General features: G+C 38.1%; 1 protein-coding gene across 6 annotated transcripts in view; it reads left to right on the top strand.

Moving 5' to 3' along the window:
- The window catches only part of COL12A1 (collagen type XII alpha 1 chain), a 97,026-nt gene that overhangs the window by 25,355 nt on the left and 56,731 nt on the right, over nt 1-14,940 (top strand). For all 6 annotated transcript variants that reach the window (XR_007708150.1, XM_035543162.2, XM_035543166.2 and 3 more), the window contains exons 14-17: nt 7,850-8,119; nt 10,755-11,021; nt 12,251-12,443; nt 13,156-13,277. Coding sequence is in view for 5 of the 6 variants with exons in the window: in XM_035543162.2 (XP_035399055.1) it covers nt 7,850-8,119; nt 10,755-11,021; nt 12,251-12,443; nt 13,156-13,277 (852 nt within the window). In the remaining variant the exon portion in view is untranslated. The remainder of the gene's footprint in view (nt 1-7,849; nt 8,120-10,754; nt 11,022-12,250; nt 12,444-13,155; nt 13,278-14,940) is intronic.

Raw genomic sequence — 14,940 nt, 5'->3', positions numbered from 1 at the left:
CTGGAGAAATAAACTTATCAACAGTAATGACAAAAAAGCTGTGAAAGGAAGCATAAAAAAGTGTTTAGTATTTCAGTTGGTTTTTCCGTGAGCCATAGTGTCTGAGAAACAAAATAGTGCAGTGAGTGTTTTTGATTGCCAACAGCAGTGAAGTACTGAGTACTTAAGCATTTTCCTGTATCAGGAATCCCAGTGGGGCTTACTTAATGTCTTTGCCATATGGCTTCTCACCAAAGCCATTCAGTCAGTGATGCCATAGTTGCTGGCCACTTCAGTTCATCAACATATCAAGAGCTAGGGCTGAGATTGCCTTTCAAACTGGGACAGTTGTGAGTTTATGGTATTGATATGTAGTCTGAAGAGAAGTCAGTTTGCGTGTAGTAATTTCAGCTCTAGTAGCAAAGTGAGAAAGGAGAAACTGAGGATACAGTAGCTTCTCCAGCTATTGTATAGTCAAGTGGCAGGAAATGAAAAATCCAAACTCTCAGATGTTTATGGAATTTTACTGAATCACTAAATGGTCCCCTGTGACTAAGGGTGTAGACAAACATTCTTACTGCCTTCAGTAATGATTTACTTTGCATGTAGTAGGAGATCTCACACGGCAGTTATTTTACCTCAGTTGCAAGAGTAGCCTTCAGCAGAGAAAAACTGGCCCTTATGGCTGGTAATTTTTAAAACTGCTGTAACGTGATTTGCAGAAACATGTCTCCCTAGGCATTCAAGTCCTTCAGTTACATATGCTATCTCCAAAGTATTTGGAGCAGTTAATAATTGCTCTTGGAAGTTCCACCTCTGCTTTGTCCTACCCGGCAGTTTGTCAGTGTTTTTAGGTGGTGTGTTTGCTTCAGGATACCCAAAAAATCCTTCCACACAAACCCAGTAATCATTCCATGTAGTTGATAACATTTACCAGCTGGGTACTCTGCTTCTCTTTTCATTTTTCATTTTCTTTTCTAAGTATATGCGTGCCCTTACTGTTTCTCCACATAAAACAAAGAGGGCATATACTCCCCCAAGTAACTGTAGATATTCTCCTCTATAAATTGTTTGCATAGCTATCTGGTCCATCCCAGAGACAAACACATGCCAGAGGAACTGAGTTTTGTGAACCGTTCACAGACAACACAGTGTAGACAGTTTAGCAAATAATTAATCATAAATAAATGTTCCATACCATACAGGTATTCAGAGAGAGCAAGTTTACTTCTTCTTTGCCTTTGTGTAATAGGAATAGTAAATAATGTTTTTTTTTTTTTTTCCCTCTGTTGAAGGAAAGAAACTGTGTGTTTTCCTTCAGTAATCCAGATTTTAGGAAATTTATAGTGCCCTGCTCTTTCATACAGCCTCTTTCACTCACTGGCTCATTTTGTCTCCAGTTATTAAGTACCATCCAGAGGTGAAAATTCTGGAGCTTTATATTTCATACTGCATTAAACATAACTGCATGTGCAAAATATGTGCTGTAGAAAACTCTACACTTTTATACTCTCTCTTTCAAAAGTGCATGGTGATCTATCACTAGACAGCTTTGGTTGGAGCTCTTCTATAAGGGTGCCATGGAAAATTTTTCCTCAGACACATTTTGTTGGCTGTGATTCCCCCCCAGCTCACACAAAGACATTAAAACTGCTAAAATAAATTAAACCAATGCAGGCTGGCGTTTGCCATTTGATGAAGCAAGGCTTGTGACAACTGGAGTAACTAAACAAATTAGCACTAATCATTATATTTGATGGTACTTGGTAAAGATTTAAGAACAAGCAAGAAATTCTCGCAGGAAACCCTTAGGGAAAAGTCTCCCCCTCATTCCTAAACACCCAAAACAACCCATTTGGTTTTCAATTTTTGTTTGGTCATAAGGTCTTACTCAAATCATCTTACACCTAAAATAAAATGCAATGATAAACCTGGTGAGGGTGGTGAGTGTCAATGCAACAGTCAGTGAGCATTTTGTGAGGGCTACTGTTTTTCTAATCTGCTTTTTTTTTTTTTTTTTTCTAGAAGAGGTAGTTGCAAGTCTGACAAGAATTTCATTTTCTGCCCAAAGGTTTGCTGTCAGATGAAAAGAACATACTGTACATTAACTGCTAAATAGATTAGCTTTCAGAATTTGCACTTATTTTAAAGAAAAACAAATGCATTAGGCAATCTGTATAGAAATGTTTAAGGATAATGAATGTCTGAAAAGCTGCTGATATGAGTGCCCTCTTGCTGGCCGTTACATATTTTTCAGAACAGCTTTAAGAATATTTCAGTTACTGACCCTAAGCAGAAATGGATCAGAAAAGTCTGGAGCATTTTAAAAACGAATTTCAGAGACGTTTAGCAAAGAAGCATTTTTTTTTTCAGAAAAAAGTTAAGTGGTTAGATATTTCAAAATATTTTCACTTATATCAGTAAAGTTTCTAATCTAGAAATGGTTTTGGTGTAAATGGCTGTAGGTCTTTTAAAAGAAATGAGATTGCTAGTCTACACTAGCATGTCAATGCATTTTACTTCTTACATTTGTACATTTTAGAATAAACAACACATGGTATAGTTTATTATAATCAGATGATAAATTTCATAGAGATTTATGTCACAGTCCATTCCCCTTTAGAATCTTTATGTTTGAGTGTAGGGCCCAATCCTGCCATCCTGTGCTAGGAGTGGGTGTTTGTGCTATGAGAATTAGGCTCCACTCACTGTACTAAAGAAAAAAGTTGTCATGACACTTTTTAGTTTTAAGTTATTTTCTGCTGTATATATTTATTAAAGCTTAGGTCTGAGGATTTTGGTAGAGGAATCCTTTTATTTTGGTAATAAAATGAATAGCAGTTCTTTGGTAAATAAATGATTTATTTTTGCTGTTTCTACGGTAACACAAGAATGCTTTAGAAATGAATGACCACCTACAGGCAGAATAGTACAAATTCAAGTGACATTTTCTTACAATGAGGTTTTTAGCATATCATAGGAACTTTACGTAATGCTCAAACTGTGTAGTGCTTCTTCTGTCCCGACAGAAACAAGGACTCAGTGTTTCCAGGAGACTTAATGCTGTTTCATGCATTTTTTTAAATTATACATTCCGAGATTTTTGAGTCTGACATTTGAAATTGACATTTGATAATCTTTGGAAAATTATCTTAGTTTTACATAGAAAATTAAATATGTATCAGAAAAAAACAAAACCACCACCACCACCACCACCAACAACAAACAAAAACGACGCCCCCAAAAAGCAAACAAAACGGTGTTTCTAGACAGTTGAGAGTGGTGTTAACTGATTAACTGTTGGAACAGATGGTTAAAATATTAAAGGACTATGACTTCCTGCTGGCCTTATCCTACAGTGGGGAACTCAGGAGTGCTCTGAACAGAGTCTCTGTCTTTTGAGTCAGAACCCTCCTGGTTTTCATCTTCTCAACCTTTTTTCATTCCCAGGAGCACAAGATACTTACTCTAACAGGGTCAAGTGAGAATTTCTTTTGCGTAGCAAGTCCTTCAGGACTTCCACACCATGTGCACATCCTCTCTCACATAGGCAGTGTGCTTGAAGGCTGGTACTCCAGGAGTAACCAACTACTTTGCAGCTTTCAAAGAAGAATATCAGCCGATAGAAGTGGTTGTCTCCTCCAGTGCTGAGGAGAATTTAACCTCTGGAGTCAACCTGAAAGGATTCTGCCACCATCTCATCTGATGTGTACACTTGGTTCCTCTGCTGCAGTGCCCTAGCCTTAATGGCTTAATGGGATACTCTTGGTGTATGCCATTGTAAACAAGGCAGGACTCAAACCATAAAGTTTTGGTATATGCCTCTGCAAGAGAAGGGTCATTTATTTAGCTGATTCTGATTTTTTTTAGGATGCTGGCCAATCCTCTGTTTAACTTCTATCAAACATGGCTTTGCATGAAATTTATCACTGCAGGTTAATTTTGAAAGTTGGTCTTAAGAACATGTATAGAAAATTGTTTAAACTTGACCCAAACTGCATGTACAGCTCCCACTGAAATCAACTGGAGCTGTGTAAATGTTTCTGAGGGGAAAGGCCATTTGAATAAAGCCATTTGATTTTTATGAATGTCAACATTTAAATTTTAGCTGATTCACACAGTCTTGTATTCAATGACAACAGCAATTGCCTGTGAACTGTGGGAAGCAAGCCAAGTAGACGCAGGGAAACAACTTTAATATTGTATTTTGTCTCTGGCATACTATAGTGGAAAAACTTAATATGGAAACTGGACATTGCAAAAGTCCAGAGCTGGGTGTAAGACTGTCTGAGAGTTACCAAATTAGTTTCTGAGACTGTGTCTGCATGGAGCGATGGTAGGGATGGATAGGGTACTGTAAACAGATTGCAATTCTGAGCTAAGGACTGCTGTGGAGAATCTGGATGGTTGAAACAGGTGACTAGCTTGCTTCCTTCCTCATCTAGGGGTTTGAATTATGTGTACAAGCATTTTGTTTCCCCATGTACTCACCATGGCTTACATCTGTGTTTTGTACTCCCGAGCATCATAGGACTGAATGTGTGTTAGGGAATAATTTTTAAAACCAGCTGCTTCCTCACATGCTGATGACATGGGGGCTATATGCAATTAAGGCCACACTTTAGCTTCCAGTTCCAGTCAGGAAAAAGCAGGAGTCATTTGAATGTTAACCACCTGAGAGCCTGCCAGCCAGCACTTTTCCTTCTACCACTGTGCAGTGTCTTTCCACTCTCCTTATCCATCCTGCTTAAACAAACAGGTGAGAAGCAGATGTACAACAAACATTTCTGAACATGTGAACCAAAGAACAGAATGACTGCTTCAGTATTACAGTAGATTATTATTATCTTTTTTTCCTAACGTAAGCAAGTCAACTAGGTATTTTGTTTCAATCTGAAGGAAAAATGTCTCATAGGTCTACTTGTATGTTTGCTGGTCACTAAATTATGCTACTGTTATTGTGGAGTGTAAATATGTTTCTTGACTCTGAGTGTAGTAGCTTAGATAATACTTGATGGAATCCTAATAATTTCAGACTTACAGTTGGACTGCATCTCAAACACAGCTGCTCTCCTCATAGAAAAGCACTTGTGAGAGATTCTAGTGAAACAGAAAATAAGCTGTCGGTGAACTTCCACCTCACACATGAGGTGCAAATCAAGTTAGTGTGTTATGTTAAAGAAATGTTCTCGGTTGCAGTGTAACACATAAAAAGTCCAATTTCCCTTAGTAGGTAAGTTGTCTTGTCAGCAGTTTCCAACTATTTGAAGTCAGAATTTTCCATTTAGGTCTTGTGGTTTGGTAGGAATCCCAGTCCCGTTCCCTCTCTTACCTTGCCTTATAAAAAAGACATTTAATTCCAAAGGATTTTTTTTTTTTTTTCAGAACTAACATATTACAGTAACTGGTGTTCATTACAGTCCATTCCAAACAAATTATTTTCCTCTGTTATTTAATGACCTCAATAATGACTTAATCAATAACAGTTTTAAATATACAGTTATGTTTGCAGTGTTTCCAACGTATATCATTAACTGTAGTGTCCAAGAGTAGACTTGCAAAAAATTGTGCTGTGGTAGCAGATACTTTAATACTGAAATCATGTTGTGGCAAAGCTATGTTTTAAAGTAGCCAAAATAAAGTGACTTGTATATTTATATTACATTAAAATATGGAAAGAAAGGTTTTTATTGTTAGACATCTGTGCATTCTATCAAGTTAAGTTTTCCATATTTTTTCCATTTGGATTGCCTTAATATTTTTTTTTATTGTATGAAAACGCCAAAATTTGGGAGTAGAAGCTTAAGAGCAGACAGAAAAATTGGTGTAATTTACTTTTGAAGGCAAATCCTTTTTCAGGCTTCCAGGAAAATTGGTCTTTGGGGTTTAGATTCTGCCTTGGCTTTTATTTAATGCAGTCACTGAATTCAGTGAGACTGCATGAAGCATGAACTGAGTCGGGTCTCCTCACTGTAACTTTTTCACTATATGCAACTACTATTTTTGTGAACTGGTAAACAATTGAACTTTAGCTAAACCCCCATATCTTAACCTGGTTTTGAAGAGAAGATGCTATAAATTGTAGTGACTTACATTGTGAAGCTAAAAACTGATTTGAAGAGTAAAATTGTAAGCAGTAATGCAGAGTTAGGATGGAAAAAGAATTGCCTTCAGAAAAACATGATGGGATGTCCCAAGATTGTGAATTAGAACTGGAAAAAACCCTACAGCACAAAGGAGTTATTTAACATGTTCTGTTAGCTGTGTTTGATAGAGTCAGCTAGGTGACTGGAGTGGTAGCCTCTGATTCTGTAATCTGTGAAGTTGGTGATTCTTATTATTCTATCAGCATTGCTTGCAGATACGTTGATATTAACTTCCATTTTATCATTTAGCCAAGTGGGATTCACTGGCTCAGTTTTAATGAGGTTGTGCTGGCAATGAGATAATTCCAAAATGAAGCCTTTCTGCAGGTAACCCTGTTTGTTCCAGTGGTATTGTGTTTGGAAGCATTGCAGCTTTGCAGTGGAAGTGAAAGACAAATGAGTATGAAAACTGAAAATGCAGTTTATGACTGTGAGCAACTTGCTGCTCTGTCTTGGACTGAAACTGCTTCATGCTTCTGAAAAGTGAGTCTGGGTTTGTGATGAGCTCAGACAGTGGAAATTGGATAAGTATTGAATTTCTCTGTGTTCAAAGAATTTTGAATCTGGTCCTGTGGCTTCTGTAGTATAATATACAGATATATTTTTATCAGTGCAGGTGAAACTTAGCCTTGATGCCATAAGGCCACCTCAAGTGTTTAAGTCCTCTCACTAATCAGTCTCAGAAACGTCCTGTACAGTGAGAAAGGCCACTGAGAATATATGCTGAAGAACCAAATGCTTCTGTGTGTATATGGATCTGTTTTTGTACATCTGGTTTTGTAGATCCCTTTTGCAGATTTTGCTACAGTGAGGCCATTGCATTAAAACCAACAGTCAGTGCTCTTTCCCTGCCTCAAAAGCCAGCCACTGCAATAGGAAAATTGAACATATGTTATAAATGTATGTTAAACATTAAACAGAGGCACTCCTTTTACTGCACCACTTCAGACCAATGAGCTCCATTTTTAAGCAGTGGAATTACTCAGGTGTGTTAGGTGAGACTCACTCATCCAGCTGACAACTGGATTTCACAGACTAACGAGCTGTTTCCTTCATTCCAGGCTGGCTGGAACAAACTATAGTCGGAAAGAAGGCACAAGTCTTACAAGTGGAGAGATAAGATTGTTTTCTGCTGTAACTGCTGTGTGATGTAAACACACTGCAAATTAGTTGTAAACAGATAAAATGAAATAGCAGGTAGATCTAGTAAGCAGTAAGCAGTACTCAAGGAGATAAGAATAGTAATATTAACTAAATAAATAAGGTTGTCAGAGAATTTGAATGGACTATTTCACTCAGGTTAAAGTCTTCTTTATTTGCCCATCAGAAAAAAATTACACATGTGAGGGTAAAGATGAACAAATGAAGGAAAATTATTTACTTGTGAATTAAAACCTATGCAAATGAGCTGCAGCACATTTAAGCATTGGCTTCATTCTGAGACTTTGCTTAATATCATTTTTATTTTGCAAATTTTAAAACATAACTGCTAGGGATCTTGTGCAGTATGGGATAGGTTATTCATAGCTTAAAGTTAGCTTTCAGCATTTTGTTGAATAAAGCCATCAGTTTTCTCTTGGAACTACACATGTATGTTATTTAAACTAGTGTTGACGGGCCATAATTTTGATTCTGCTTTTATGATCATTTTAGTTTTCCATTTGTACTTTGCTAACTTTTGCTCTTTGTATTTTAGTGACGATTTATTGTTTTCTTTCTTGCAGAACGTGGTTCACCTCGTAATTTGGTTACCACAGACATAACTGACACTACAGTTGGGTTATCATGGACACCAGCTCCAGGAGCAGTTAATAACTATAGGATAGTATGGAAATCACTTTATGATGATACAATGGGAGAGAAGAGAGTCCCTGGAAACACAGTGGATGCAGTGCTGGAAGGCTTGGAGCCAGAGACTAAATACAGGATTTCAGTATATGCAACCTACAGCAGTGGAGAAGGAGACCCTGTAGAAGGAGAGGCTTTTACTGATGGTGAGTGTACTATGGCATTACCACCATTTGTAATATGCAGTTCTTGACAAAATTATACTATTTTAGACCTTATTTTTCTTCACCTTTACTTTCTGAAAAGTCCCCTAAACCAAAGTCTCACCTCAAATCAATCAATTCTAGCTTTTTCTTTGACCATTAGAAAAGGAAAGTCTTTTCTATGTCATGTAGGGTTTGATTCAGCGAGAATTACCTCCAACTTGAGATGTGATTTTTGTGAAAATTATTCTGAAGCCAGTCTTTCATGGGTTCTTTGTGTGACTGCTGGAAATCTGCTGGAATAAGTGATGTAGATATAGTAAGTAATGTAGATAGAGTAAGGATGGAAGACGGTAAATTCCCACATGATCAGTGAATTTCCCTTCCAAGTTATTTCCCTTTTCAATCTTCACAATCCTCAAACTGAAGCTCAGGGGGTGATTTTGATCACAGAATCATAGGATCGTAGAATATCCCATGTTGGAAGGGACCCCTATGGCCCCCTGCTACCAAAACCTTGCCACGTAAATCCACAGAGATCATTGGGTTCAAATGATGGCTCCACACAGGACCACCCAAAAATCAGACCATATATCTGAGAGTGTTGTCCAAATGCTTCTGTGGTGGTTTTATCCTGCTGGGCAGCTGAACTCCTCAAAGGTAAGGGCGAGAAAATGCAATGAAAAGGGCTCAAGGGTTGAGATAAGGACAGTGAGATCACTCAACAATTATCATCACAGTCAAAACAGACTCAGCATAGGGAGATTTATGTAATTTATTATCTATCACTAGCAGAATAGCACAGTGAGAAACTAAAAGCAAACTAAAAACACCACCCACATCCACCCTCTTCTATGTCCTCCCCCTGAGCAGCGCAGGGGAACGGGGAATGGGGGCTGCAGTCAGTCTTCGTCTCCACTGCTCCTGTGCGGTCACTCTCTGCCTTGGTGTCTCCAGGGCTGTTTCTCGCTGCTGTCTCCCAGCTGCTATTGTGCAGCAGTCTTTTTCCCCATCTTAAATCTGCTCTCCCAGAGGCCCAACCAATGTCGTTCATTGGCTCAGCTTTGGCTGGCAGTGGGTCCCTTTTGGAGCCAGCTGGAGCTGGCTCTGATCTGACATGGGGCAGCTGCTGGGCTCTGTTCAGAGGCCACCTCTGCAGCCCTCTGCTACCAAAACCTTGTCATGTAAACCCTTCTTGAAAACAGCTTCTTGAACTCCAGCAGGCACGGTGCCATGACCACTGCCCTGGGGAGCCTGTCCCAGTGCCCCACCACCCTCTGGGTGCAGAACCTTTCCCTACCACCCACCCTGACCCTCTCCTGTCCCAGCTCCATGCCGTTCCCTCGGGTCCTGTTGCTGTCCCCAGAGAGCAGAGCTCAGTGCCTGCCCCTCCGCTCCCCTCGTGAGGGAGCTGCAGGCCGCCATGAGGCTTCCCCTCAGCTTCCTCTGCTCTGCGCTGAACAAACCAAGGGAACTCGTCCGCTCCTCATATGTCTTGCCCTCCAGACCCTTCATTATCTTTGTGGCCCCCCCTTGGACACTCTCTAACAGTTTTACATCTTTCTTATACTGTGTTACCCAAAACCGCACATAGTACTTGAGGTGAGGCCACACCAGCACAGAGCAGAGTGGGACAGTCACATCCTTGACTGGCTAGCAATGGTGTTTTTGATGCACCCTGGGATATAGTTGGTCCTTCTGGCTGCCAGGGCACACTGGTGACTCGCAACCAGGACTATCAATAGACCCAGATCTGAGACTAACTGACATTTCATCTTTGTGGTGCAAACACAATTAGAAATTCTCAGTTCTTTGGTCTGGGAGAGGATACTGTAGCCTGCAAAGCCTACCTGACTGTGTGATGAAATACTGACTGATTCTAGTATGCCAAGGAGATTCTGTTTTGCAACAACCTAGATGGTTTATGTTGGTTCACAACAAGCATTACATAGCTTTCATTTCATTTCAGATCTTTTGTAACATTTCTACAGTCTGGAAAATATCTCTTAAAAGCTGAGTGCTGCAATCTGTAGAGAGAATGCTTTATTAGTCCTTGTCCTTATTTCAGCACTAATACTGTTCTACATTTAGTGTTCAGTGACTTTCCAAATACTCATGAGTATTTGTATGGGGCCCAACACTCAGGAGTTCAGGCATTTACTAGTACTGTATCAGACCTGTAAACCAAAAATTTAGAAAATCTTAAGTTTGTAGATCATTTTGCTCATTAAAAAAAGGGCTATATATAATATATATATTTCACTTATATATAATATATATTACATTATGTATCATATGTATATTATATATAATATATATTTCACTTTCACTTTAGCATCCTGAATCCATTACTTAACAGATTACCAATAAGTGCTATTAAATAAACCTCCCAGTTAGGCTGTGTCATCATGTAATCATTTTTTTTTGGTCTGTAATGGAAAATGGACTTAGGTTTATTAAGTTCATTATAATCATAAAAGTAACAATGCCCTGTGAGGTTTACCTGTGCTTCCCCCAATGAAATACTGTAATTTTAAAGAAGGGAAAAAAAAACAGCTAAATTAATTTTGTAGGCATGCATTTGAACATATCTTTATGTGATAAAGTAAACATTTACCCATATTTTTGCACTGAAAAGTGTCACCAAATGCCAGGATTGTGACAGTAGACAACGAGACAGAGAATACAATGAGAGTTACGTGGCAGCCTTCACCTGGGAAAGTCTTGTCTTACCGTGTGTACTACCGACCGCGCAATGGAGGAAGGCAGATGTTTGGAAGAGTAAATGCTCCTGCCACAAGCATAGTGTTGAAGAGACTTAAGCCTCGAACTACATATGACCTCAGTGTTGTTCCAATTTATGACTTTGGACAAGGAAAATCAAGAAAAGCAGAAGGAACAACAGGTATATACATACTTTTACGGGGTTTGATCATTAAAGTTTTCTACTGTAAACTGGTAATCATAATACACAGAAAAGCTGTGGTGGAGTCTGCTAAGATTATGAGTTGATATACAAATTAAAGAAAATGTTAGAGGTTGAGAAGAGAATTTGATTTGTTGGAAATTTCTGTATGAGATCCGAGCACAGCTTTCTGCTGTTACAGTGAGAGTGTAGATGTGGTTTATGTTTTGAAAATACCAGACTTGTTTTGAAACACTGTCACCAGAAGTTAAAACAAGTGTTTTGTGGGGGAGACAGTATTTGTCTACAGACTATTTAATCAAGCACTGCCAGTTTCATTATTTGCTTTTTTGTTTCTGGTTATTGATTAAATAGCCATTAAATAGTTTTTGGTAGCCATATTTTCTGTGGAAATCCTGAAGCACTTAAAATGGCCAGCAGGTGACTTTAAAGAGTCCCCAGTGAAAGCCTGACTGACCTCACAGACCACTTCCTTTTGGACAAACGGTCTTCTCTCTCAGAAACTCTAAAATGTTTAATTCCTGGTGAGGGGATTTATGGGGTCAAAACAAAACTAATTTAAACTAATTTTCTACTCTGCCTTTAGTTTGTGTCTGATGCTGGTCTTTTGTTTTGTAAGGAAATGGTCTCTTGCTCTCCAGATCAAATCAAGGAGATTTAAAATCAGTTTTCTGCTTCCATACGTAGACAGCTGTTACCAAAAGGGATTTTTTTCTGAGATGTTTCTGCCCTTGTTGGGCAGAGGTACACTGAGATACACTGTAAATACCTTATGCCATTCTTTGTTCTCTGGCTCACCTACCCTTTGTAATTTAAAAGAGAGATAGCTAATCTAAGCTGGTCGTATAGTCTTTCTCTGTAATAAATAGAAAGACCGATGGTGGTTAGTCCACGGTCAACATTCACTGTAAAATCAGATGGATATTTAAGATAGGTGAGATAAATTACTATCTATGCTTCAATATGTTGACTGTAGAGGGAGCCTTGATAACAAACATAGACTATGTGTCTATTGTTTAGATAGCTAAAATTAGGTGAAGTGAATCTCACCTTTCATATCTTGATACTTGTCTTTATGTCAAAGAAAGGGACAAAGAGTTTAGGGTTGAAACTAATACTGGATTTACATGTGCCTTTTTACACAAAAAATATTTGTCATTTTTTTCATAGGCAGACCTGATTTAAATCCTTTTCTTACATTCTTGCAGCCTCTCCCTTTAAGCCACCTCGAAATCTGAGAACTTCTGATTCAACTATGTCCAGCTTCCGAGTAACCTGGGAGCCAGCCCCAGGGCGAGTGAAGGGGTACAAAGTAACTTTCCACCCAACTGAAGATGACAGGAATCTTGGAGAACTAATAGTAGGACCATACGACAGCACAGTGGTTTTGGAGGAACTCAGGTATGGATAATAATAATCTCTTTCTTTTTTTCTTTTTTAAAATAACTTTAGCTTGGGGCTTTGCTTAACCATGATTAGGGATTGTAATGCCTGGCAAAATCTACTGTAAATTAGGAAGTATTTTGTCAGTAAAGTGTCATGATCTGGTGATGCAATCTTTGAGAAGAACCTGGCAGGGCTATTTCTGAGGTTATTCACATCACTTCTGGTGTTCTCATAGGAACTGAAGGAGGCAAAGATATGGGCAGAAGCTGTATTCTGCATTTCACATACGATGGTATTAATGGGACAATGGAGAAGACAGCAGGGATTTCTAAAGTTTCTCTGAAAAGTTCCTTAACGTATGTAAAAAAAAAAGAAGCCTAATTTAGTTCTTGATTCATTTTCTAAGAGGCCAGGATTTATAAAGTAGGCTTCAGAGCATGTCAAAATCTGTTATGAATTGTATGCATATAAACTTGTATGCATATTAAAAATGGTATCATTAAAAATCTTAAATTACTTGAACAAAGAAGACTATAAGTTTATGTATAGAGTCTAAAACCAGCTTCAGGTCAAAACTTCACTGTCTTGTGGAAGAACTAGTATCTGTGCTTCACATTTTAACACCTTCTTCTCTGTGGAGTAAAACTATGAAGATTTCATAAGTGAAGTATCAACATTTAGCTAGCCAAGTGACTTCAGTTACAGTATATTTGTTTAACTATTGCAGGGCAGGAACTACCTATAAGGTAAATGTTTTTGGAATGTTTGAAGGAGGAGAGAGCAACCCACTTGTTGGACAGGAGATGACCACCCTTTCAGATACTACTACGGAGCCATTTTTATCTAGAGGTAAACATGATTTTATTCAATAAAATGCAGTCTTGGCTTTTGGATAAAAGAGATTGAAAGCTTCCCTGCATTCCTTATCATTTTTCTAATGTACATAAATATCTATTTGCAGGATTCAGTAGACTCCCTAATCTGATGACATAACCTCTCATCTGAAATGACAACTAAATATGCCCTAGTTCATGTTTCTAGTCCTCTGCTCCCTTTAGATGATCTTACAAAAAAGATAACTCAGGCAACCCATGTTTTGCTGATTACTGAAAGCCATCTGCATCACATTTTCAAGCCATTCACATCTGTGTTAAATCACATAAGGTCAAATTCTTGAACAGAGATCATTGCTCATCTACAGGGGTGTTCACAGGAGTAGAACAAAGAATTTTGGGCAGATCTCTAGCCATTTGCTTGTCCTTATATGGTGTCTTTTCCTTTTAAGACTAAGATCGTATAATGGGCAAAGATCTGTTAGCTGGGGATGTCAGAATATTACTGTGTATTATTTAAGTTTATATGCAGCATAGCTATTATTTAGTCATTTTTACCATACATAGAAGGAGGAGAGTTAGTACAGAAATGCAAGTGCTGAGTGTTTTCCAGTATCTGTCTGGGAATTTCTTCCTGCGTAGCTAAACATTCCAATCAAAGTTTCTATGATTGGTATGACAGCAGCTCCCTTGATGTGGTTAATGGGCCTCTGTATGTTAACTGAATCTTGTGGCCACTATACTTGCAATTAATACTGGATGAAGAGAGTTTCAGGGCTCACTCCTCTTTCATGGAAATCATAAAGAGCTTGTCTGCATCAGGTCGTTGCTTTTTAGTAGCCAAGTGTACACATAGAAGTGAAGACTTCTCTGCTATTTTAAGATTTGTATAACCATCAGAGAGAAGACAGAATTTCAGGGACAAAGAACCTCAGTGCAAACGCATCTCAGAGTTAAAAACAAAACAAAAATATATAAAAAACCTTCTGAAAATTGATTCTGTATTCTTCTTGCTTAACCTCTTTAATGCCCTGTTTCCACATCAGGCTGTGTAAAAACACTACCCTCACTTTTTATTGACAACGTTTTTAGAAACTTCTGAAGTTATTGCTGTCCCACTCAGTCTAATGCAAGAGGGTAAAACTAAGAAAAACTACATAACAGGCCATCAGTGACATTAAAGTAAACCTGTAATAAGTCTGGCAGAAAAATAATTACACCAAGAGTGGTTTGTTATTTTTTATTACACCAGCTGTCATTTCTGTCTTGAGTGTTATATTCTTTAAGCTATTTAGTTTTACTAATGCATGGATTTGAGTCATGGTTAATGTGAGAAATGAATTTTATATCTGGGACTGTAAATGTAATAGTACATTATTTATTAATGGGGGAAAAAATTGCCCTAGGTGCCTTTGCTAGAATTTTCCATGTGGGGAACTATGGTAGTTGGAAGAAAAATAAAAGTCAGAATAGTTTAACTTTTATATTGTACAAGAAGCTAACCTTAACTTCCATATTAAAGTTATGCATGCAAGTTTTTGAACTAACATAATTTTACTTAAACACTACTCCCAACTTATTTTATTGTCCTGACTAAAGACTAGATCTATATTTTCTATGCAGAAGAGGATCATGCTTTTAACCCCCAGGTACATGGAATAGTTATATTCATGAGTCTG

Source organism: Cygnus atratus, chromosome 3 (assembly GCF_013377495.2).
Source record: "Cygnus atratus isolate AKBS03 ecotype Queensland, Australia chromosome 3, CAtr_DNAZoo_HiC_assembly, whole genome shotgun sequence".
Taxonomy (NCBI): Eukaryota; Metazoa; Chordata; class Aves; order Anseriformes; family Anatidae; genus Cygnus; species Cygnus atratus.
The sequence above is the reverse complement of the archived record's forward strand: the minus strand, read 5'-3'. Positions and strand labels throughout refer to the sequence as shown.